This window comes from Solanum stenotomum, chromosome 4 (assembly GCF_019186545.1).
Source record: "Solanum stenotomum isolate F172 chromosome 4, ASM1918654v1, whole genome shotgun sequence".
NCBI classification, from domain to species: Eukaryota; Viridiplantae; Streptophyta; class Magnoliopsida; order Solanales; family Solanaceae; genus Solanum; species Solanum stenotomum.
Genome location: NC_064285.1, coordinates 14,144,249 through 14,170,043, shown reverse-complemented (window position 1 = coordinate 14,170,043; position 25,795 = coordinate 14,144,249). Strand labels below are relative to the sequence as shown.

Genomic DNA, 25,795 nt, shown 5'->3' with positions numbered 1-25,795 from the left:
GATTTGAGACTTGTGTTCAATCTAATTGTAGACATTGAAATTTTGTGGGATTCTACTTCAATTCGAATTGAAGAGGTGTGTTCAATTACAATTAGAATTCTTGGAGGCTACTCAACTCACGCCTATATAAAAGGGTATTATATTCCCTTGAAAAGGCATCTCGAATATTCCGTAAAGAGATCAAAATCTCGAATATTTCGCAAATTCATGAAATATTCATAAAGAGGTCAAATCTAAATCATCCTAGTTCGGGAAATATGCCACTAACGACCCTCGAATCATGGATAATCTTATGAGAGAAAAATAAGGGGAGGAGCAGAATTGTACCTGCAATATTTATCAATAAAATTAGTTTCTTCATATTTTATTAGTGATTGCAATTTATTTTTCTGTCACTTTAAAATTTGCTACAAACAAATTGGCACGTCCAGTGGGACCGAATTTGCCCTTCATCTCTTCTCTCATAAATCAAATTTGAAAATCTGAAGCTGCAAAGGTGGAAGAATGAGTACTTCAAGCCTCGTCTTTGAGTTGCATCAAGTCTACACTCCGACAATCCTTGAAGCAGGGGCATTTGTAGACATTAAATTTTTGTGGGACTTTACAAGACGTATTCAATTCGAGTTGAGACTCTACAAGGTGTGTTCAATTCCAATTAGAATTATTGGAGGCTNATTCATCAAAGATTCAAGATCAAGCTTTAAAGCCCTTGAATCATATTTGAAAAGGTGAATCCAGAGGAATCATAGAGATTGTAACACTCGCACTTTGAAATAATAAATACGATTGTTGCTATAATTTTTCGTTCTTGATTATTGTTTTCTCGACCCGAATTTTATTGTCTACAAATTCTGGCAGGCCCAGTGGGACCAAATCTGCCCTTCATCTCTTCTCTCTTAAATCAAATCTGAAAATTTGAAGTTGCAAAGGTGGAAGAATGAGTACTTCAAGCCTCGTCTTTGAGTTTCATCAAGTCTACACTCCGACAAGCCTTGAAGCAGGGGGCATTTGTAGATATTGAAATTTTGTGAGACTCTACAAGATGTGTCCATCTCTTCTCTCATAAATCAAATTTGAAAATCTGAAGCTGCAAAGGTGGAAGAATGAGTACTTCAAGCCTAGTCTTTGAGTTGCATCAAGTCTACACTCCGACAATCCTTGAAGCAGGGGCATTTGTAGACATTAAATTTTTGTGGGACTTTACAAGACGTATTCAATTCGAGTTGAGACTCTACAAGGTGTGTTCAATTCCAATTAGAATTATTGGAGGCTACTCAACCCTAAATCATGTTCACGCCATGCCTATATAAAGGGTACTATATTCCCTTGAAAAGGCATCTCAAATATTCTTGTAAAGAGATCAAAATTCCGAATATTTTGCAAATTCATGGAATATTCATAAAGATGTCAAATTTAAATCATTCTAGTTCGGGAAATACGCCACTAACAACCCTTGAATCATGGATAATCTAATGAGAGAAGAATCAAGGAAAGAACATAATTGTACCTGCAATATTTATTAATAAAATTAGATTTCTTCATATTTTATTAAAATCTAATTTTATTACTGATTGCAATTTATTTTTCTGTTACTTTAAAATTTATTTAAAATTTGTTACAAACACTAATGATTTGAGACTTGACTGTGACAATCTACTTCAAACTTAATAACAATTGTTAAAGTAACACCCAAGTGTCGCGAGTACTTAAAGTGATATCTTCTAGAAGGACTCTAGTTATACTTAAGCAAGCTGACCGTTTTATACATAGGGTTACTTAACTAGAATTTCGTAAAAGCAACTAGATCAACATTATGACCTAAAATGGTGGTCCTCAAATTAATGAATGCCCTTTTCACAAGAGAATTCATTTAAATTCCTCGAGGCTTTATCTTTCAAACAATGTAATCAAAATTAACCTTCATTAAATCTCAAAAGCAACCTTCAAGAGATAGAGAAGAAATAAATTCTTTTAAATTTTACTTTCCACAATTGTTTTACAAAAAATAAAGACCATTTATTCTTACAACTAAGAGTAATATTCACACCATATTGTATGTGAGATTCAACTCTAACCTTACTAGGTTCTATATTTGAACAACGAAAATACAATTTGAGCGTACCAAAAAACATGAATTTATATGAACCCAAATAATTCCCCTTAATACACCCCTGAGTTATTATTCAGCAACTAATTGTTAGTATTTCGTGGGACTGCGACTCCTTCAAATGTTTAATGGCTATAAGACTTTTGCAACTTACAGTGTTATACATGTCACAATACTTTTTTATCTGGGGCTATAAAAAACTATCATTAATAGGTAAAATTAATATGAACGGAATCAAATCAAACTGTTTCTATATTTAGAAAGCTGCCCTTTTTTATCTGTTTTTTTTAATTAAAAAAATGTTGTCACGTAAAATTAAAATTTAGAGAATAGTAGTTTATATTTAGTTATTTACAATTCTTATTGCAATACAAATACTTTTCAATACAAGAAAGCTATATATATTGCCTACTGGTGATAAACATTCTTTCATACTACTCTAAAATGAAACCATAATAAATAGCCTCATTCATCATGTCTCACCAATTTCTTCAGCTTCATCACTGAGCCAATTTCCCACCTAAATATAGTTCTACTTAGCTTATTCTGTTTCACAGTCAATTCAAAATACATGTACAACTGCTCCACTGCCTACTTCAACATCTGCACAACTTGGATGACAAAATAAACCAAAGGGGAAAAAGAATTAATAATGAAAAACACAACAGAAGTAGCATAATGCATCGCACTAGAAATTACTGCATTTCGTAGAAATGACATGCATGAGGCCATGTTGTACTTGATATATAATTCCTAACCTCTGAGATCCGCGGAGAAAAAGCACCACTTCTCTGGATCTTTCATTTCAAAAGCCTTATCAGAATTTCTGCTGGCAGAATGAAGCTAAGGATTGAGCAAGCTTTAGCACTTCCGTATAACTCCAAACTTCATTCTTGAAGATAAAATATTCTTACTGGGATGCAATATTAAGTTGTCTACCTCAGTTTGATCTTTGTTGTGGTGCTATCCTATTGCAACTTTCAGCAGGGCAATGATCTCCACATCATCGAGAGCTGATTCCTGGACAAGGTGGAAAGGAGTCTTGCCTTCCTTATCAACAGCTTGTGGATCGGCCCCCCTATTTGCAAGAAATCATATTTGGTTAAACAACATAGACAGAAGTTATACAACTTATTACAAAAGCATGCTCTCAATTTCAGCAGCATTATGAAAATGATTAAAATTGTCTCTTCTCAATTTCAGTGGCATTACTAATCTTCAACATTACTTCATTGATTAATATAAGAACTAACTATGTTATCATTTCAAAACGTCAATTCTCCTCTAAATCTGAGGCCACAAAAAGTTGAAAGAGTGCAGGAGTACCAATCAGTAGAATGTTTTGATTCAAGAAATACAACTCGAATGTCATTCATCTTTACAAAGAGCATAATCCTCTAGCCAAGTCAAGGGATAGAGCTTGTCTGTTAAGTCGGCTCCTGTTCTGCTATCTGATGAAGTAAAACAGTATTCAACTACCATTTCTTGGGCCTTAATCAGATTCATTGGAGCAGTTTTGAAATTTGAGAGCAGATTTGTCATATTCTAGCTTGGTATGAAAATTTNNATTTGAATGTACCCAAAGTGAAGCTTTGTCTTCAATTTCTTGTTCTGAGAGATTATCATTAATTTGAAGAGGAAGAGGTTCTGCAAATAATGTAATTTGCTCAATAATTCCTGGAGGATAGGTTTAAGTTCCTCATCTTGTACTACACTGAACACAAACCTTTAAGTTTATCCTTTGTAAAACTAAATATAACAAAACATTAACATCAATAAACAGTTCTTTGGTTTTACACAGTGAAAGGCAAATTCTAATAGAATAGTTCTGAGACCATCAGTGTTATACAGATGTTAACATGGATGCATGGTCTACGAGTTTAGACAAGATTAGAAATGGTCACATACAACAGAAGGTGCAAGGTAAGAAATGTAGATGAAAAAATGAAAGAAGGTAGCTTAAGATTGTCAGGTCATATTCTTAGTAGACCTCCAAATGCATTAGTATGTAGGTGGAACACCATAATGATTGAAGGTGTTAAAAGAAACTAAGGTAGATCTAATATCAGGAGGATGAAATTTGTCTCAAAAGACCTATAATTTCTCGAGATCAATGCAGATTTAGCAAGAGAAGAATACAATGGAAGCAAGTATCATATATAGGTGATGTCAACCAACATGGATCAAGGTCAATCCTTATTGACACACTTACATTAACCTGGTATTCCACACGAGTCTTTTAAGTTGGCTTAGAGATATATGACAGTGTAAGGATACACTTAGAGAAGCCTAACTTAATTTGTCTAATCATATACATATATTGAATAGTGGAATTGAACATGTGCAAATGGGGTAGGAAGTGGACTCATATAGCCGACCCCAATTAGTTAGGATTGAGGCACAGTTGCTGTTTGTTTGCTTGTTTATAAAGTCTTTCCCAGGTGGGGCTGGAATCATTACAGTTGAGTGATTGATCTAAGGAACATTCAATAATTCCAAACTCCTTTGAGACATATGAATGTTAAGCATTAAACACCTTTATAGAAAGTCAATAATTTCCCTCTGATTCTGGAAAGCATGAACGTCATTGTTGTCCCTGGAAATTCAGCTGGAGATTGATGATCATGCACTGATACAGCTTTGATCCAACTAGTTCTCTGTCCTAAAACCAATTAAAAGTGCAGAAGCTACCCATACTGCTTTATAGGATTCCCTTTAATATGCTTGTATTTAAATTTCAATTACTACTTGGCTTCAATTTCTGTAGTTATTTTATTATCTTCTGCTATTCTATTATTTAGCATCAATTTGCAAATGTGGCTTTTGTATGTCTCTCTCACACACAACTGCATGTTGCCAATAATTACTAGTTTACTACGACCAATAAGATATGTGGCATTACTCAGTAAAAGCACCTCTTCCTCTGCTAGATCTGAATGGAAGCACAATAACTGTGGACCTCCCAATGGTTTAAACTATATAAATATACATGACATGTTAACCTATATTGTGAAGCTCCTTAGAAACTTTTATCCAAATGCACATGCTGGGCATCAGCCTTACTGAGAGAACTATATTACCGGACTGGATACAATTAAGAAACTAAGGAACTAGCACTGTTCTTACAATCAAACCATTACCTTGAAAGTAATAGTTTGGCAATTTCAGTTCTTCCTCTTAAGAAACTATGATGCAGTGGGATCTGACCACGCAAATCACAAGCATTTATGTTAGCGCCATGCTGCAGAAGCAGCTCCACCATGCCAATATCAGCAGTTTGGCAGGCTAGGTGAAGCAGGGAACAGCCATCAAAAAATCCATCAGAGGAAAGGTCTGCACTTCCACTTTGTGGGTTCAAAGAGTTCGTACAATCACTGCCTAAGAAACCAAAGTGATAATCAGGGTTTGCATGTCAATGCAATCTCAATAATTCACTAGATAAAGACGTACCAAGTGATGCTTGCCCGTGAACTGCATTAACATCTGCTTGATAAACAACAATGAGACGGTATACAGTTTTCTTGTCATTTTTACGCACACCTTCCCACAACTGTTGTGCCACAGAAAGCAGATGCCTACTGTCTTCCACTTTGTGAACAAATTTTTTTTCTGCATACTGCAGCCATAAGAAGACTTAGCAAGCAAAGAAGAACGGTAAGGAGTTAAACCAGGTGAAGTATATTAAAGATGATTCTCATTAAGTATTGACAGAAGATGATGAAATCAAGGAGAGGCGAAGAGAATATTTTGATCAATTGTTCAACTCGAACCAAGAGAATAGCATTTTGGACCCCCACACATCTGTGAACAATAGAAACTTTAGCAGACTCATAAAATTACGCCGACAGTGGTAAAAGATGCCATGAAAGATATGAGGATGAGAAAAGCTTGTGGTCCAGATAGTATCCTATATAGGTTTGGAAGTGTCTTGAAGAGGTCGAGTAGAATGACTCACAAAGCTACTCAATGCTATACTAAGAAGTAGTAGGATGCCCGATGAGTGGAGGAAGAGTAACCCCAATTCCGATTTATAAGAAGATATTCAAGTTGTTTAAATTATCATGACATTAAACTCATGAGTCTATGCTCTATCACTCTTTCCCAGAGTTCCATCGTATGACTCATGAGTTTGCATTTATGCCCGGTAGATCTATAATAAGGCTATATATTCTTGCAAAGATTTATGAAAATCTAAATCGCCAAAGAATGAAATATCTACCCATTATGTTTATTGACATGAAGAAAGCATATGATAGAGTACCACAAAAAGTTCTTGGTGGATGATGGAGGAAAAAGGAATTCATATTAAATATATAAATGTCATAAAGGACAAGTATGAAGGATCCATCACTCACGAGAAAACAATAATAGGTGATACAAAAGTGTTTCCCATAATAGTAGGTTTACACCCAAGAATCACGTTGAGCCTCTACTTGTTTACCCTAGTTATGGAAGAACTAACCAACACAAAACAATTATACTACTGTGAAATTTGACAGTTCAATCTAATAAACTTAAAGGCCATATAGCCTAGATTTTAAGAATTGTCTTACTTACTTGTATCACACTATCATCTTCTTCTTTTTTTTATAATATATTATTGCTTAAATATTTTGGAATTAATAAAATCTTCTTTGAAAAACTAGTCATTGCCAACTTTAAAAAACTTTAAAAAGTTTGAAGTTTTAAAATTTCTGTCCATTTACTATATTTATGTATCACACTATCATCTTTTTTCTAATTGCGTATTGACAGACTCATAGTCAATACGACAACGAAGTATCAACAAATCCAGTTAGACAAAGGATAGAGATTCAACACCCAAGCTAAGCTTGGAAGGGCGAAACACGGATTTCAGACTGTGGAGAAACAACCTATGATTACAACTTAATACGTACCAGACTTTCATCAATCATAACTCAATTCCCATCTTCTCTAATGGGAATTCTAATCCCGAATAACTAAATAGCACCAGTGAGGATGCTCATGCCCTGTCCCTTCTACTTATCTTTCACTACTTCCCTAGGACACATGACTTATCACGATACCTATGGATCAACTCATGATGTCACTGTCGCTGATGTTCGTCAAGCAGGCCACAAACCCATCACAGCACATGGAGTTTAAGACCTATGCACGGTTGCTCACATGGGCAGAATGTGCAGTGCCAGTTCACTGATCAGGTGCGGCAGCCGTACAGCAGAAGGCTCATGAGTTACGGTATGATGTAGAAGTGGGAGAGAATAAGTATTGATAGAATGCCTACATAATTAGTGAGTCAACAGGAGGAGCATAATGTGCAATATCCACCAATCTGGTGACATTAACGGCTAATCAAATGACTGAACTGGAGGGATAAACTAAAATATCAACTAAAGTTTAAACAAATACTTCTTCCATTTTAATATAAGAGGCAAAGTTTGAATAACACAGAGTTCAACAAAGAAATGAACACTTTTGAGACTAGTGGTAAAGAACATTCCGTAACATTTGTGTGGCTATAAGACTTTGGAACTTGTCGTAAGCACTCCACAACATTTGTGGCTATAAAAGCTTGTTGTTAGAGATAAATGAGAAGTTAAGGTTAATGTTTCTAAATCTAGAAAGCTGTCATTCTTTCTGGAACGGACAAGAAAGAAATATTGCCATGGAACAGAAGTATTATATAAGATGTGAAGCTATTCCTTTAAGGCAGAGAAGCGGCTTACAGAACATGTTAGCTATTTTTAGTGGTACCTTTCCATGGATGAACTTCTCCTTCACTGAAATATGATCATCCTCACTCGGTTTGCAAGAAAACTGCTTGTGTTTATGGGACTCCAAAAACCTAGACCAATCAGTTGACACTTTTCAATAAAGAACAATAACGAAAATAATTCACATTGTAATGATTTTTTCAAAGTTACCGCATCGGTATTTCATCTGCCTGAAAATTTCTTCTTGGATGCAACAAACCCTCCCAAATAGAATTCACGAACACATTACCAAGTGCTTGGAATAAGATTATGACAGAAGGCTCCCACACTTTAACATCAAGTGCCAAGGATCTTACCTAAATACAAAGTTGCAGTGGAGCTGTAAGAAACACTTCAACTTTTGTGGAATCATACAAAAAAGCAATGTTCTGAGCAAGTCCAGTGCAAAATGAAGCAGTGTAACTGTGTAAGTATAGTCCATCCAAACTAGAAAAGGGGAATGGATAAAGGACTTTGCAATCCAACTTACTTTAGGTTTTTTCCTTTAGATACTCCAAAATTTACAGAATATGACTAAGCTCTTTCTTTTTTTCCACTTTCAATTACCTGTCTCAATCTTTCCAATAATCACCATTTATATTAAAATTAAAGGCCATGTAGATCTGGACTTTTTATGAAGCTAAGGGTAACTGGTCGGAACATTATTCCTTGGAAACGTATAAAGTTTTGGAGAATAGAGAAAGAAACAATATATAGAAAAAATCACAAATATGTTAGACTAGGAAACAGTAGAACAATGACCATTAACCTAGGAATGATCAAGTGGACAACCCCTTCCATAAGTTGAAACATAATGAGATTGAATATAATTGTATAAACTATAGTATCTTAACAATCATATCCCACTCTCACCTAACCTTTAGCCTGTCTAGGTAGTTCAAAAATTTAAGTAGCAATAGGAGTTCCTAACATGTGGCTGGAGCTAGAACTTCCGGCGGCATGGGAGGCGCATGACAAGGTCTTTAATGGAGCTGCTGACTGGGGTTTAGTCGTCCGAGGTAGAGGAAGCTTGTGGCAGAGTTGTTATTTCAGAAAACTAACTAAAAGGGTCTCTGAGTAATGGAACAACCACGAGGAGGGAGAAAAAAATTGATCTCTTTGATATGAACAGGACCCTAGAGTTGCAAAGGGAGATAAGTCAGCTCAAAAAGGCAGCAACGGCTATGATATATGAAGATTTCAAGAAGAAGAAAAAGCTTCTATATATTTCTTGATGAATTTACATCCCAATAGAATGAGTACTTATACAATGAGTCTTTCAACTAAATAAGAAAATACAATACTTCTTGACAAGGAGGAAAGGCAATATAACACAATCAATACTTATAATTACAATACCAATCTACTCCTATAATTAAGTTAGGAAATTGCTAATCAATCAATCAACAATTATTGAATAGAAACACTACACAAACACATAATCTGATAATGCATATCAGGAAACATGAGGGGTTTAACTTGAAGGCGGGTACTCTCACTAGGGAGAAGTTTAGTAAGGCTTCCTGCCTCAAACATAAGACGAAGTAGAGAAAAATTAAAAGTATGATTAAACTACAAAAGTAAGAAGCTTAGTTGTACAAGGAAGAAAGTTGACTTGCCTTTGATATATGTACACCAAATTTACGGTGAATGCCAGAACATTCAATGCATATAAGAATACCAAGATTCAAAGAAGCCCAGTCTGGATCAGGAGCACCACAATCAGCACATTTATCATTCCCAGGTATCCTCTTCAGTGCATCTGTTGGTTTCTCTACTTTCATGCTCGGGAGGTGTGATGCACTTTTGGATTGGCGTATGGAACTCTTAGCAATGAAATCCCTCCCAGATGAGCACTCTTCAATTGTTCTTTGATCCTGACTCATGGGACTTCCTATGGACCTACTTTTGGTAGAGTGACTCATAGAGAAATGCTGCCAACATGAACCAGTATCATTAGGAAGCAACAAAATCGGAACTGGAGTAACAATATCAATGTTAATATTTTACCCTTTCAGGTATCTGGGAACTCAGTAACGAGGTAATAACTCCTGTTATTTTTTCTATCCACACCAGTTGTTCTGCTGTGCTCTCTGCCTAAATGCCAAAAGATAAAACTTTACTGAGAACTGTTGACGACATATTATGTTGAAAACAAGTTCTCTCAATACAGCTCTTGCTTAGTTCACCTGCAAAGTATAACTCTTTGTTGGTGAAATTATTCTGAAGCAGAATCTCAAATCTGATTGCTCTGCATCCGCTTTTATTGTTGATGTCAGTAGGTTCACTGTGCGACGTGCAACAGGTTTTTCATCATGTACACCTCCATGATAATGTGAAGAGAGTGGATTGGAAGATCCCTGAAACTGCATCATCCACATTTGAGCAAGCATAAATAGTGACCAGAAGAACTTGCCAAATAAACATGGCATAATACAAAAATGTGTCATTTAACTTGGATTCGGCTGATATTTATGTCCTTCTAACTTTGGGTGTGCACAAGTAGGAACTTAAAGTTGAACAAGTAGACACATTCATCCTATGTGGCAATTTGCGTCCTACTTGTTCAACTTTATACAACTTTAAGTGTCTACTTATGCACACGCAAAGTTGGAGGGCATAGATGATAGCCGAGGTCAAGTTAAAGGGCACATTTATGTAGTATACCAATAAACATTTTATTTATAACTTACAGAGGACCTGCTCCTTAGCGTTCGATAATAGTACAACATTCCTCTGCTATCTAGAACAAAGAATCTTCTCTTCCAGTCACCTCTTAAATTGGAGGAACGCTTTGAGAGATACCCTTGTTTTATAGTTTCTACCTACACTATTGAAATCTTAGCTGTAGAAATAGTAATCAGAAGAGCTCTTGGAAGAAATAACAAGAATCTCAAAAACAGCACAGAATGGTACTCCCTCTGTCCCAATTAATATGACTTACTTTCCTTTTTAGTCGGTCCCAAAATGAATGACACATTTCTATATTTAGTAACAATTTAACTTTAAAATGCATGTTTTACCTTTAATGAGATGATTTATAGCCACACGTATATCTATGACTTATTTTAGACCACAAGTTTCAAAAGTTCGTCTTTATTTCTTAAATTTCGTGTCAAGTCAAACTACCTCATATAAATTGGGACGAAGGGAGTATTTGCTAATAGGGGTGAAGCCTCAAAGCATGTACCTTTCCTTCTGCAGCAGACTGCATTACTGCCTCTATCACTTTCTGGGAACTTCTAGAAGAATGTTGTGTGATTTCAGCAGTTGAAGAATTGTGAGGACTGTTTAATGACCGCCTGCTTTCTTGATCAACTTCCTTCTTATACTCTTGCATTTTTTCATTGAGAACTACCTGCTCATGTGTCGAACTTTCTCTAGCCCTTCGTGCAAAGGCCAGGACCTAGTATAACCACAGACCTCAAAACACATTAAAATAGGGACAAGTATTTGAAAGAAGTTATGTGGTTGCAAAATCAATTTAACAAAGATCAATTCATGCGATTTTAGTGTATGTGTTGGACCCTGTTGAGTATTTAAAGAATCAAAGAAGTTATTTTTATATCTTTTTAATTTTTTGGAGAGAAAATAATAACATCCCTAGGTTTACAACAACAACAACATACCCGGTGAAATCCCACAAGTGAGGTCTAGAGAGGGTAGAATGTATGCAGACCTTACCATTACCTCATGGAGGTAGATAGACTATTTCCGAAAGACCCTCGGCTCAAGTGCAACAAATCCCAGTATAAAGAAGAAGATAATGAAAAGAAAAGAATATAGCAAATGACAAGGAAACAGTGCAAAAGTTTACCAAAGAGGAGCCAAAACAATAAAATCATGTGATAATTGAAACACCATAGACAAATAATCAACAATGATAAAAATAAAGAAACAAGAACTACAATAATACAACTAGTACCATCGCAAACCCTAGCCACCCTAAGCAAGACAACACTACACTACCTTCTAACCTTATACCCTAATACGTGTCCTCCACACCCTCCTATCTAGGATCATATCCTCGATAACCTCAGGTTGTGTCATATTATGTCTTATCACCTCTCCCCAATACTTCTTTGGCCTACCTCTGCCTCTCCTCGTACCCTCTAGAATCAACCTCTCGCACCTCCTCACTAGTGCGTCTATGCATCCTTAGGTTTACTTAATTGGAATATATTAACCCTCAAACTTCTACAAGACCACATGAGATTCCCTGCACTACCAAATAGAGGAAATGCAAAAGAGGAAATGGTTTGATCAATTTGACTTTTTCACTTCAATATTTTTTGCAAATCCTCATCCTTGTTGAGGATGGTAAGAGAGTATAGGAAGAGCTTCAACCCTATAAGAAAAAAATATTTATTTCCTAGGACATCCATAACTTATTCTAAACCTTTCATAAACTCTTGTTTACACCAAAAATGAAACAAAACTATGCAATTCATCTTCATCTTCTGAGTAGTGTTGCACCTGTTTTCAAAGCATCTAAGATTTCTTTCTTTCCACATGGACCACCAAATGCATGTTGGTATAGTTTTCCATCTTTCATTTTGACTATTTAGGTTATGATAGCTACTCCAGACTTTAAGAGTCTATATAATCATCCTTGGCAAGTTGGCATCACCCAATTCAATCCTTTCATATTGATGATGGTTCTCCATAATTGGCTAGTAATCCTACAGTGAAAAAAGAGGCGACTAACTCTGCCTCCTCTCCACATAGAAAACATCTTGAACACAAATGGAAGCCCCTTTTCATGAGATTTTCCAGAGTCAACACCCCTTGTTTAGCAAGTAGCCAAGTAAAACATGAAACTTTATAAGGGATTTTTTGTTTCCACATTAGCTTCCATGGCTGACAATCAATTCGATTGTTGAAAATATCGAATTTCTTATAAGCCTCCTTTACATTGAATCTGCCTTGCTTGTGATATGCCATACAAGACACTCTTCTAACACAGATGACCCTTTGAGTTGTCCAGAAATTTTGAAGAAATCTACTAATCTCTAGATCTCCCAGACATTCAGGAGCTCTCCATAGGTGTTTGTGCCATTCTGGTTGTCCAATTACCATTCATTTCATACTTTAACTTGATCATCTCTTTCCATAAAGTCTGCTCATCGGATGCAAGTCTCCAAAGTCATTTCATCATGAGGCATTGATTATGGTTTTTTAGGTTCCTTATTCCCAGATCCCGTGCCTGTTCTATTAGTGCATCCCATATGACTAGGTGGATTTTTTTAGAGTCACTCTTGCCTTGCCAGAGAAAATTCCTTCTCAAAACATCAAGCCTCTCAATAACACTATCAAGTAGAGGAAAGAGGGACATCATGAAAGTATACATGACATCCAAAACACTATTAATGAGAGCTAATCTTCCCCCTAATGAAAGGTAATGGATCTTCCAATTCACTAGTCTTCTTTCACATTTTCTCTCCCAGCCCATTCCATATACCTATGGATCAGCTTTATGCTCCCAGGGGGGCAGGGGCATGCCCAAGTATACAACTGGTGTTCACCAACCCTCCCCACAAGAATCCTGGCCAATGAAGTTATATCAGTAGCCTCATTAACCGGATTCAGTGAAATCCCACAAAGTGGGGTCTGAGTAGCGTAGAGTGTATGCAGACCTTACCACTGTCTCTCCTAGGTAGAGAGGTTGTTTCTGAAAGACCTTCGGCTCAAGCAAATCAAAGCAAATTGAGCCAATGTAGGAAGCTTTTATTCCAGTTAATGTGTAACCCAGAGATTGCTTCAAAGAGAACAAAGAGAACCCTGAGTATCTTAAGTTGTTCTCTATTGTCATCACAAAAGACCAGCGTATTATCGGCATACTGAAAGTGTGTAATCTCTATATCAGCCCCAACTCTATTTGATACGTTGAAGCCCTTAATCCAGAGTTTTTCTTGAGCAGTTTTCAGCATATCATCTAAGCCTTCTATTGCAATGATAAACAAGAAAGGAGACAAGATCTCTATGTGATGATAAGAACCCAATAGGGAATCCATTGATGAGAATAGAGAATTCCACAGTGCTTATGCAAAACTCATCCACCTTATCCATCTGCCACCAAAACATTTTTTTAGATGGGATCTCTAATAGGAAATTCCAATTAGGGTGATTGTATGCGCTTTGTATGCCCAATTTGCATAGAATACTTGGTACACTGCTCCTGATTCTGGAGTCAACACACTCATTTTCCATGGGAATGACATCCATTATCTGTCTTCCTTTGCTGAAAGCCAGTCTCGGGGTGTCCTCCAATTTGTACATTACCTTTTTAAATCTTTCGATCAACACATTGGAGATAATTTTTTACATATTACCAATTAGGCTGATGGACCAAAAATCTGTCAACACCCTGGCCCCACCTTTTTTGGAATCAAAGCCACATAGATAGCACTGAAACTTTTCTAAAAAACCCACTAGCAATCACATCCTCCCCTACTACCTCCCAGCAATGAACATAAAAGTCCATGGTATAACCATCAGGGCCACAAGCTTCATCTCCAACACATAATTTTGCACAACTCCATATCTCCTGGTTTTTAAAGTCCCCCGGTAACATTAGGTATTCTTCCTGAAAGATTATGTGACCTTTCCTACATCCACCAGATGGTTTCCATGGTTCAGTTTTTGTATACAATCTCTGATAGAATTCAACCACTTCCTTTTTATACCTTCAGGATTCTTGACAGCTTCTCCTTCCACATTTAGATCATCAATATTATTGTGTATTCTGTGTGAATTAGCAGTTTTGAGGAAGAACTTAGTGTTATCATCCCCTCTCTTCAGCCAGGTAACCCTTGATATTTGCCTCCAGACCATCTCCTCATATTCTTCAATATTCTCAAACTATACTAATAATGCAACTTTTGAATGAATCTCTTCTTCGCTAAGAGACCTCTAGTCTTGAGTTTCTTCTAATTCTGCAAGTTTGTTGAGTATGTATCAATTTGTATTGGTAGATTTCCTTGAGAGGTTTTGCTCCATTCTCTCAGTTTGTCTTTAGAGCTCTCAACTTAAAAGCTAGGATGAAATTTCATCTTCCTTCACAAGTCATGGAGTTCCACTATTCTTTGATTCTCTCTATAAATCCCTCAGTATGAAACCACCAGTTTTCAGTTTTGAAATAAGACTCTAGTCACTCTACAGGTTCTTAGTTCCTACTTTGGACTATTAGGTGTGCCAGAAGTGTACGTAGTACTGATTGTTTGATGTTCCTGCAGAGGCAGATTACTAAGGCTCTAGGGGTGTCACGTTTCACCGGAAAAATTTACTAAATATGTATATATAATTAAAGGCAAAAGGAAACATATATCTTTAAAAAGTGACACTACATGACACTAAGGTTCTCGCAGCTTAGTTGGTTTGGCTCTTCAATTTCACTCCCTAGGTAGGGGGTTCAAATCTTTCTGGCGTTATTTGATATATTTTTGGTTCTCTATATTTTGAATACATTTAAAAAAAAAAAGTTAACTCATGGAGAGCGTTATTTTGATTTTGAAAAAAGAGAACTCATGGAGAACATGGTATACTATTTTTAATTTTTTTTTAGAAGAGGTATAATAGTGTGCGTAAATTATCTTTTGTTTATATTTTGTTCTTTTTTTTAATATGGTGTTACATTATTTTATTTATTGTTTCTCATTTTTATAGGTGACACCGCTATCTGGAATGGCACTGGCTACAATGTCATGTCTATCTCCTTTCCTCCAAGTAAAACTGCCCCTATTAAGTGAGGGTCCAACAAACCCAGATCTTCTGTGAAATCAGAAAATTCAGTCATTGCTCTTGCGATTATAGTGCACTTCTTCTTCTCAGAGGGACATCAAATAGTATTGAAATCTCCAGAGACTACCCAGGGACCAGTGAAGAGTCCTCTACCTGACCCAACTTCCCACCATACTTCTTTTCTTTCCCCACTATCATTTGGTGCATAAATGCTTGTAACGAACCAAGTGAGTTCTTGGTTCTTTCTGGTGAACTTGCAAGATAAAGAATGGCTCCCACGCTACTTCTTCTCATGTCCATACTTTCCCATCCCATAATATTAGGATGTCACCTCTAGTTCCACTGGCTTTAAGTTGGCAGAATTTAGCCCATCTGTTGGCCCACAAGTCTTTAACAATGTTCTTGATGTCTCCTTCAATTTTGTTTTTTTGAAAGTAATATATATCAACTTTTCAAAAGTGAATTAGATCTTTATTAAACACCTCTTACTAGCTTGTTTTAGGCTCCTCACATTCCATGACACAATATTAACAATCATTGATCACTTGATAGAGTGTATCCCCTTTGCTCCTTGTGCCATTACTTCTGAAAATTCTTCCACACTCCAGACTCTTCAGTTCTTTGGATCCCTTGACTGGTGGAGTTGTTTTCATTTTTGCCTCTTCCTTTTTCAAATTAGTTTTTCTCATACAGTCAATCTTCATGAATAATGACATTGCTTCCTCCTTGCACCCCTTGATGTCTACACCAAACTCCTTGCCAAATTTAATGATATTCTGGTTTGTTCCTTCCTCTGGCTATGTTGACCTAGTGGCACAGTATCTTCAATTGTTGTCAAACTTGAGTTACCTTTTTCACTTCTCTGTAAGGTGAGTTCTTGCATGTGAGTATTTTCCAAAGATAGGGAGATTTCGGAGATTTCTAGGTTCTTTTCTACCACCTTTGACTCTTCTTTTGCATCCCACTCTTCTTCTTCATTTATCTTTTGCTCTGCTCAACTTCTTTTCCTACTTCATAGTTAACTGGCATAATGGTTTGGACAGGGATGGTGTTATTTGCCTCTAATTAAGCTTCAAAAGGATCAGTCGTGTTACAGAAACTAAACTATTAATTAGGCCAGTAAATCTGGGCCTAATTTTTTCCTTCTACAAACTGACCTAGGCCTTTCTTGTGGGATACTAAACAAACCTCAGGCTCACGAACAGAAGCACGTGTTAGCATAGTTGGCATTTTTTTAAAATAGCCTGGTCATTTGTAAATTAGTTTGTTTTTCTTGTGGTCTAATATGAAATCATTATGCATGTGTGCAATGTATTCCATGGTTATTATACCTGTTTATTTTATGGAATTAAAAACTCACAATGAGTGTCTCTAATAGATTGAAGAACACATAATTTAAAAAGTTTGAAGGAGGAGATCTATAAGAGATGTCACTCATGATTTCATGAAACTGAACACAACAATTTAGTTTAATGAAGGTGCACCAGTTACCGTCATTGAAAAAGGAGAGTACACATTATGTTCTTCAATCTAAAAAGGTGGAATGCCCTCATTGAAAAAGGAGAGTACACAAACATATATCACAACTAGTATTAAAACTAGATAATAACCTGATTGATATAAGGCTCCATCTGATGCAACAGTTCATACCCCTGTAAACGACATAGTATCTCAGATTCAGACATGATGCACTCCATAATATGAACAAGACCTGTTTGACACTCGAAAGAAAACAGAACATGACCTGTTTGAAATACTGAAGATGAGCATCCATTGTCAAGCTAACTGATTCCAAGAATTCATACTTCTTCTTGGCCTCAACGGAAGAAAGAGCTCCAACCTGATCTTATGTTTGATGTATTGCAAATATTATATCATTGCTATTTGTCATTGAATCACTATTTAATTACTGAGTCCCTAAAAACATATATAGATATTTGTATATGTGTGTGTTTGGTTTGTGGGGGGAGGGAGGGAATTGAATGATTGCAAATTAACTTAGTTTACCAGATTAAAGCGGGTATGCTCAAAAGTCGACCTAGCACAATGCAGTTCCTATAGCAGATCTCCACCAAATTAAAAATTTGACAAACTTTTAACAATATAACTACCTGATCAATCAACAACACAAATAGGGAAACTGATCTTCAATTATAAGAACGAATATGTGTGTACCTCTTCAATGGCTACAACTATATCCAGTTTAGTATTTTTCTTCAACGATAGAAACTTCTCGCGGACCTGAACAAAGGGAATTCTTACACAGTACAGGATGATTTTCATTTTTCAGTAGGTTGTAAACAAATATTAAGATATTTCTAAATGTTTAGACATGGAAGCAAGAAGTGGAAAAGCGATCCTCTTGTGCTGTATCCTGTAACCAAGGATATTAGGATCTTGAACATCATTGCAGAAAGCAAATATCCAAAGATCCATTTTCTTGAAAACCTCCATTATGAAAGGATAATTTACTAGATCAAATTCTCTAAATGTCTGATAATGAGGACAAAATGTCAACGTTAAAAAGGAAATCTTTTCTAACAAACAGCAAAACCAACTCTATTACTTTACACCCACTATCCTTTTAACAATGGTATTTTTGGGTGCTAGTTAAGTCCGTCATTTCAAAGGAAAAGATCATGTATCAAATTAGGCAACAATTACATCTCAAAAGTGTTGACTGAGAGGCTGAAAAAAGTTGTTTCAAAACTGGTAGATACACATCAGATGGCATTTATTAAGGGCAGGCAGATCATGGATGCTATTGTGATTGCCAACGAATGTGTAGATGTGAGGCTAATTAGCAAGGTCCCAGGCATTCTTTGTAAGCTGGATATAGAGAAAGCCTATGACCACTTAAATTGGGGTTTCCTATGGACGACTTTGGAAAACATGGGTTTTGGGGAAAGATGGATAAACTGGATCAAATTTTGCACCACTACAGTGAAATTTTCAGTTTTGATTAATGGCTCTCCCACAGGTTTCTTCTCATCTGAGAGAGGCTTGAGACAAGGGGATCCATTATCTCCTTTTCTCTTTATCTTGGCAATGGAGGGTCTCAATGATATGCTAAGAACAGCCCAGACAAACAGCTGGATAAGGGGTTTCAATGCAAACATGGGGGATAGACAGAGTCTAGCTATCTCACATCTCCATTATGCAGATGACACGCTAATATTTTGTGATGCAGACATCAGTCAACTGAAGTTTTTAAGAATAATATTGATATTGTTTGAGGCAACTTCAGGTCTACACATTAATTGGGGCAAAAGTTACATCTATCCAGTCAATGAGGTACCTAGAATTGACAGTCTGGCAAATATTCTGGGAGGAAAGATAGGGGAGCTGCCCACAATATATTTGGGAATGCCTCTAGGAGATAAGAGCAAATCAAAAGGCATATGGAACAATGTACTGGAGAAAAGCGAGAAGAAGCTTGCCAATTGGAAAAGTCAGTATTTATCCCTGGGTGGCAGAGCTACTCTCATCAACAGTGTTCTTGATGCTTTGCCTACCTACATGATGTCGGTGTACCCTATGCCAACAAGTGTAAGAGACAGATTAGATGCCATTAGAAGAAATTTTCTTTGGCAAGGAAACTGCGATCCAAATAAGCACAAGTTTCACTTGGTCAAGTGGAATGAAGTTTTAGTCAGCAAGAAAGAAGGGGGACTAGGAACAAGGAATCTGAAAATACAAAACCACAGCCTGCTAATGAAATGGCTGTGGAGATTTGCATCACAAGAACAGTCGCTGTGGAAAGACACCATTAAGGCTAGATATGGAATGGAGACAAGGTGGATCAGCAACATAGCAACACAACCATATGGCACCGGAGTGTGGAGGACAATCAGGAATCTATGGCCAAAACTTATAAACAAGTGCACAATTAAGATAGGAGATGGTGGAAAAACTCTATTTTGGGAGGAAGTTTGGGCGGGACAAGCTTCACTTAAAGCTAGTTTCCCTGACCTATTCAGCTTGAGTCTACAGAAAGTGGCCACTGTCAAAGAAATGAGAGATGCTCAAGGTTGGAATTTAAAGTTCAGAAGACCTTTAAATGATTGGGAGGTGAATAGAATGGTTGAATTTCTAAATATCCTGGAACGATACAAGGAACTCAGTAACAGAGAAGACAAACTGTTATGGGCTCCAGATACACAGGGGAGATTCTCAGTTGGAACAGCTTACAGAAACTCACAGAGGACACACACTCAATCAAGCTACTGGCCATGGAAAATGATCTGGAAAGTTAAGGTGCCCTTCAAGGTGGCCTGTTTTACTTGGCTCTTAGCAAAACAGGTTGTTCTCACGCAGGATAACCGTATGAAGAAGGGCCTCGATTTGTGCTCCAGATGTTTTTTTTGTGAATGTGAGACAGAGACAATAAATCATCTCTTTTTACACTGTAAGGAGACAGTGAAACTTTGGCAAATTTTCATCAATAAAAGGGGCATCAGTTGGTCTATGCCAGGAAACATAAAGGAAGCTTTGGCATGTTGGAATCAGGATGGAAATCAGTCGGGGCACAGGGAGAGATGGGAGATTGTCCCAGCCTGCATTTGGTGGACTATTTGGCTGGAAAGGAATCAAAGATGTTTTGAGAACAAGAGTTGCTCTATGGAGAAGATGAAGCTGAAATGTTTAGCTCTTTTCTATTTTTGGTGTAAACATGAATATCCTCATGAAGATGAGGATATCACTAGTATGTTAGAGTCCTTAAGGAGTTCATAGGAAAACAGCAACACTTTTGTATTTCTGATTGTAAGTATTACTGGAATACATCATGAGTATTCTGTGTTTATAATACAAGTTACCTTTTCAAAAAAAATAAATTGAATGGGTTATTATCACAAAAACACGCAAGTCGAGACAAGACAAATATACAATGTGACTTAAGGAATGTTATATTCACCTGATCATAAGCTACATCAGCTTTGTCAAAACGCTTCCGAGCTTCCTGAAAGTTTTGGAAATCTATGCAACATCAAGCTAAAGATGCATGTATATATGTATTGTGCAAGCGCGGGAGAAATGCAAAAGAAGATGTATAAAAATACTGGGGATTTACAGTTGATATGGGGAAAATTTATGATTAGATCGGAATTGTAAAATATAGATTGAGTAAGAAACTAACTCGTTAAATGTTGTAGGTGGGTCAAATGGATTCAATTCAACCCACTGATAATGAACTTCCATTCTAAATGCACTGTTCTAAATCACTTTTAAGCCATTATGTCGTTCAGTAAATAAAGAGATCTATTAACCAAGAAAAAGTATGCAATAGCTCTGAAAAATGAAAATAATTTGTCTGTTAAAATTAGTATTCATTCAAAAAATAAACCTAATCATATATTGAGAAGTAACCTGATGAAACTCCTTAAGGGACCCAAGAAGAAAATATATTCTAGAGTGACATCTAGTTATTGAGAAGGAATAATGCGCATCAAATTTTTAAAAAATAAAAGGTTGATATTTTACTTCTTTTTATATAACGGGACATTTTACATGCTCTATTCTAGATGATTCAGGTTTTCATCAAAAAAAAATTAAAAAAAATGTATGTATTTTTTAATTAAATTCACTTTTATGCCAAAGTGCACCAGTAAATAAATAAGAAAACCTATTAACCAAGAAAATGCAATGCCTCTGGAAAATGGAAATGATTTGTCTGTTGAGACTAGTTGCTTGTTATTCATTTAAAACAAATCAGGAAAGCAAAAACTCAAAAGTAGCCTAATGAAACTCCTTAAGAGACCCATTAGGCTAAAATCTTCTAGAGACAGCTAGTTATCGAGAATGAAAAAATGTCCTTCAAATTTAAGAAAATAAAGGTTGACTTCTTTACTTTTATTATAATGGGACTTTTTACACTCTATTCTAGATAACAAGTTTTCATTAAAATCCTTTTCTAAAATTGTATGTGTTTTCTGATTATATCAGGTAAAATGATTCAAAACAAGTAGGCCCCAACAAAAGATCTCTAGTGAGAGTAAAGAAAATTTCAATGGACTCAATTTTCTTGTCAATGCCCTACTAGCCGTAGATAGAAGATTTGAAGCAATCATTATGAGTGGTACCTTTACTTGATGATCAATGCTAGCCATATGTAGTAATCGATCATTTAATATTTGCTCTACCTAAGAAAAATATTGACGATGTCAGTAGAAGATCGCAAGCAGACAATGATATTTCAGAAGTCACACAATAGTAACTTAGACCGTGTCACAAGAAAATGTAAGCTATACTTCAAAATTCTAAAATAGATAAATACACTTCTAAAGTCAGATTGACATACGAAAGTCAAAATAATTCAAGTAATGCAGCATATTAACCAAAAATTCATGCATAGAAATTTGGGAATTGAACATGACCTTGCAGGAAAGAGACTCTAAACTACCACTAACATTTCGGTAAATAGCATAATAACTGCTACCTGTGATCGAAGAACTTCTTTGTATGTTCCAATTTCTCTCAGAGCGATAGCAAATTGTACCATATCAGGGCCTAAGAAGGCAAATTATGTGTATCAATATACAATGGCTGAGGAATCTGACACTAAATTCTTTATTAGGTAGAAGTACAGCTTTCTGAGGGAAATGAATACTATGTTTGTAAGAAAAGTTAATTGAGCTTGATAAGGGTAGCAGAAGATGTAAATCTGCTCCATTCACCTTTTTATTTTTAGCCAATAACAGAGACGCCAGAACTTGATTAAGATAGATTCATGACTTAGAATTTGAAAATCCATTTACACTTTTTGTGGATAAGTAGTCCTAACAAAATACGTTTGATGAAAAATGTTGTTTCTGTTGGTCATAAGTGTACTCTAGATGATGCTTGTAATGATGTCTCCACAACTTCAAGCTCTGTAAGTATAAGATTAAACTTTCTCATAAAGCTTGTGTTTATTTGTTCATGCTTAATGATGACCTCCCATGAATGTATTCAAAAGAACATATCAATTATATGACAAGTTGTCTGAAAAGATCAAGCGAAAACAGAACCTCCAAATGAAACAGCAACAGGATCATTGTGCCCTCCTCCAAAGGTTTCAAGAGAACTGGCAAAAGCTATGTTTTTATCATATGCTTCCCCAAGCCCTTCTCTATAAATTGAAAAAAGGAATGAATGAGTATTACAAACAGCACAATACTTGTCCAAGAGTTAAATAATTATTTGTGGAATAAAACTATACATCCTTGAAAGAAGATTGTATAACTATTTACACTAAGCATAGCAAATAATGGCACAACTTATCTTTTCTGCTCGTTAAGTGGAACACACTGCAATATTCATCCATAAGCATAAATAGTTAAAAGAGCCAAATGTAGAGAGATAGACACTTAGAAAAGGAAGTAAAAGATCACTTGCCAAAAAAAACAAGGAAAACCGTGACAATGAGGAACAGCATAGCATAAGTGAGGAAAGGATATAGAAGATAGAGGAAAAGCACTGTCAAATGAATACAGGCAGGATACGACCATAATATGCTTTGCAGGATAAATAGAAAAAAACATATGACAGTTATGCAATAGCTATTCACCTCATGTTATCAAAAATTATTTATAGAATGCAACATTGATATTACTAGATAGTGTAACTGCATGAGACTTAACATTAACTAAATTTATTATGGTGAATATTTCAAAACTGTTAAAAGAAGATGGCTAACATACAGATTGATAAACATCAAACACAATGGGAATTGTAGGAGATGATGAAGTGTGGCTTTGGGATCAGACCTTCTCTGTTGCACTTCACGACTATCCATTTTTTTTAAAAAAAATTATGGTCGTGGTGTCAGGATCAGTTTTTGCGCACCTCAATTAATTTCACGAGATATCTACCACCTCCCACAAGCAACAAGTACAAGGTAACTTTGTCCACCAAGGGTAGGACAGATGGGAAGAATCACCTAGTAATTTGTGTTTGCTGAAATTCGAACCTGAGACCTCATGACTCTCAACCACTTCATTGATCACTAGGTGACACCCTTGGGTGACATGATTATCCATTTTCTTTTACTATATAATTGACCTATTTATTCTCCTCATCAATACCTAATCACAACAAAATCATCCACTCAGAAGAAGCTCCATTCAGGTCATGTCCAGATATGGAAAATCCTTCCATTTTTTATTTTTTTTTAATGTAGTCCCTCAAGGTCTATGATCTTAAAATCTAAAGATTAAGAATGTGTTGTCAACAAAAAGCCATAAAATATGTGCGAAAAAGTAATAATATTTTTATGTGCGAAAAAGTTATAATATTTTTATTTGCTAGAGCTTTGATATCTAGTTTCTTGTTTTCATATACATGTCCTCCTCTTTCTCTGCTGATCCCTCTTTACATGGAATGACTTAATAATGAAGCGTTCCATGCAACATAAAATATGAAGACAATAGAGCAAGATGAAGAGACTTACGTGTACTTTCGGCATCCTTTATAAAACTTTAGACATTTATCCCTCAATGTTTCAGCATCTTCCTCAAAAGCTTGGATCTGTTCAACCAAGTACAAAACTAAGGACCCACACTTGTGGTCAGAGAAAAGTAAGTAAAGATTAGCATATTTCTTAGCCATGGAAAAGGCTTCCAAACTTCTGTTGCAGAAGACACATCAAACAGCTACTATTACTATTATAGTATGCACGACTTATTTTACATAAAGGTGCTCACATGCTATTTTTCACATAGAATACCAATCCAATCTATCCCATGTATGTGTAAGTTTCTATTGCAGAGAATGTTAATATATATACTTACAACGATTCATGAGAAATAGCTGTTATTAGTTATATGTTAATTAATTAGTCTAGAATTCATCTAGAAGATCTTTCACACTGGACTAAGTGCACCCTAGTTGGCATCTAATCATAGACTATATAAGCATAATACATTGCATTTGAACCTCGGACGATATGTTTTCATGCTGGTAACAAGGAAAACAAGTGTGCCAATCCGTCAAGATTTCTCAGTTATAAAGAAGAATATCCACTAATGCGAAGATCATCCTCACAAACTTCTTGTTCTATACACTACAAATTCTTGAACCTTGGTTCCCCCTTCAAAAACACTTTAATTGTGATATATAACTTCTTATCACATCAGAAAAAACAGTGTCAGCAAATGCACTCCAACAAAGACAAGGCTCTCAATAGTATACACTGCATCAGTTTTTGGAAAAGGTAAATCAATTTGTTTGATTAGCATCCAGTGATGCTCATTTATATGTACAGAGGGAGAGAAAAAAACGTCCATTACATTGCCCAATCATAATTACATAACTTTCTCAACATACTATCCCTTAACTCGTAAACAGTTTAAACTAAAAAGGAAACAGAGAAGTGTCTACATAATTTAAGAACCAAACTATTTGTATTGATATTGACAAGCATAAACCTCAAAATGTCAAAAGTTTCCCCTAATAAAATAAGGCATAATACATAATTGTGCCCTTTAACTTGGTCTTATTTTATATTTATGTCATCCAACTTTGAGTGTGTACAAGTTGATAAAGTTGAACAAGTAGACACATAAATATTAAGTGGCATAATACACGTAGAAATCCACGTAGGACTCAAATTATCATGTAGGACGTGCGTACCTATTTGTTCAATTTTATACAAGTTTCAGTGTACATAAATATGAGTTGAGGCCAAGTTAAAAGACACATTTATGTAATATGCGAGTACTCACCCTTCACCTAAAAAAGGCGTTCAATCAATCATTGATTACTGGATCATGAATTCATTAAGCACACTAAATCATCACTACCAAAGACAGCAAACTGGCTGTATAAGTAGCAGTTTGGTACACACAATACGCTAAACTTTAAAAATTGAATCTTTTTTTAACCTGCTGACGAAACATGGGCGAATCATCAAGCCTGGCAAACATCATTCCACCCTGCATCTTAGCCAAACCAATATCACTTTATCTAACCACTGAAAAACTATACCCACTGTTAATTTCTTGACCAACATTCGAACTACAAATCAATCAAATACATGATTTTCCCAAAAAAAAAAATAAAAATTAGACCCCTTGTATGATGATGTTGAATTCAAAAAAATAGGAAGAGAGAGAAGGAAAGATTGAAAATAGAAAGTGAGATTAGTGTTTTGAGGAATGTTAACGAAAATGGAGGCAAATTTTGGTGAGCAATTGGGGACCAATGTGCGATATTTCATGGTTGTCACCCACATCTC

At 35.9% G+C, this 25,795-nt stretch overlaps 1 protein-coding gene across 2 annotated transcripts; it reads right to left on the bottom strand.

The window, feature by feature from the left end:
- Positions 1-2,895: 2,895 nt before the first annotated feature.
- LOC125861951 (ADP-ribosylation factor GTPase-activating protein AGD3-like) lies at positions 2,896-25,783 on the bottom strand. 2 transcript variants are annotated; one of them, XM_049541876.1, is made up of 20 exons: positions 25,443-25,783; positions 24,011-24,087; positions 22,590-22,690; positions 22,019-22,089; positions 21,663-21,722; positions 20,498-20,542; positions 17,758-17,823; positions 17,590-17,637; positions 17,327-17,422; positions 17,193-17,234; positions 11,033-11,248; positions 10,536-10,667; positions 10,032-10,208; positions 9,853-9,939; positions 9,462-9,776; positions 8,014-8,159; positions 7,844-7,934; positions 5,558-5,723; positions 5,248-5,485; positions 2,896-3,185 (listed from the first exon to the last, which is right to left on the bottom strand). In XM_049541876.1, exons 1-20 carry the CDS (start codon positions 25,497-25,499, stop codon positions 3,071-3,073), a joined length of 2,346 nt encoding a protein of 781 aa, XP_049397833.1. In that variant the 5' UTR covers positions 25,500-25,783; the 3' UTR covers positions 2,896-3,070. The 2 variants fall into 2 exon arrangements, with proteins under 2 accessions (XP_049397833.1, XP_049397834.1); XM_049541877.1 differs by lacking the exon at positions 2,896-3,185 and having other exon boundaries at positions 5,247-5,481.
- Between the last annotated feature and the right edge of the window lie 12 nt (positions 25,784-25,795).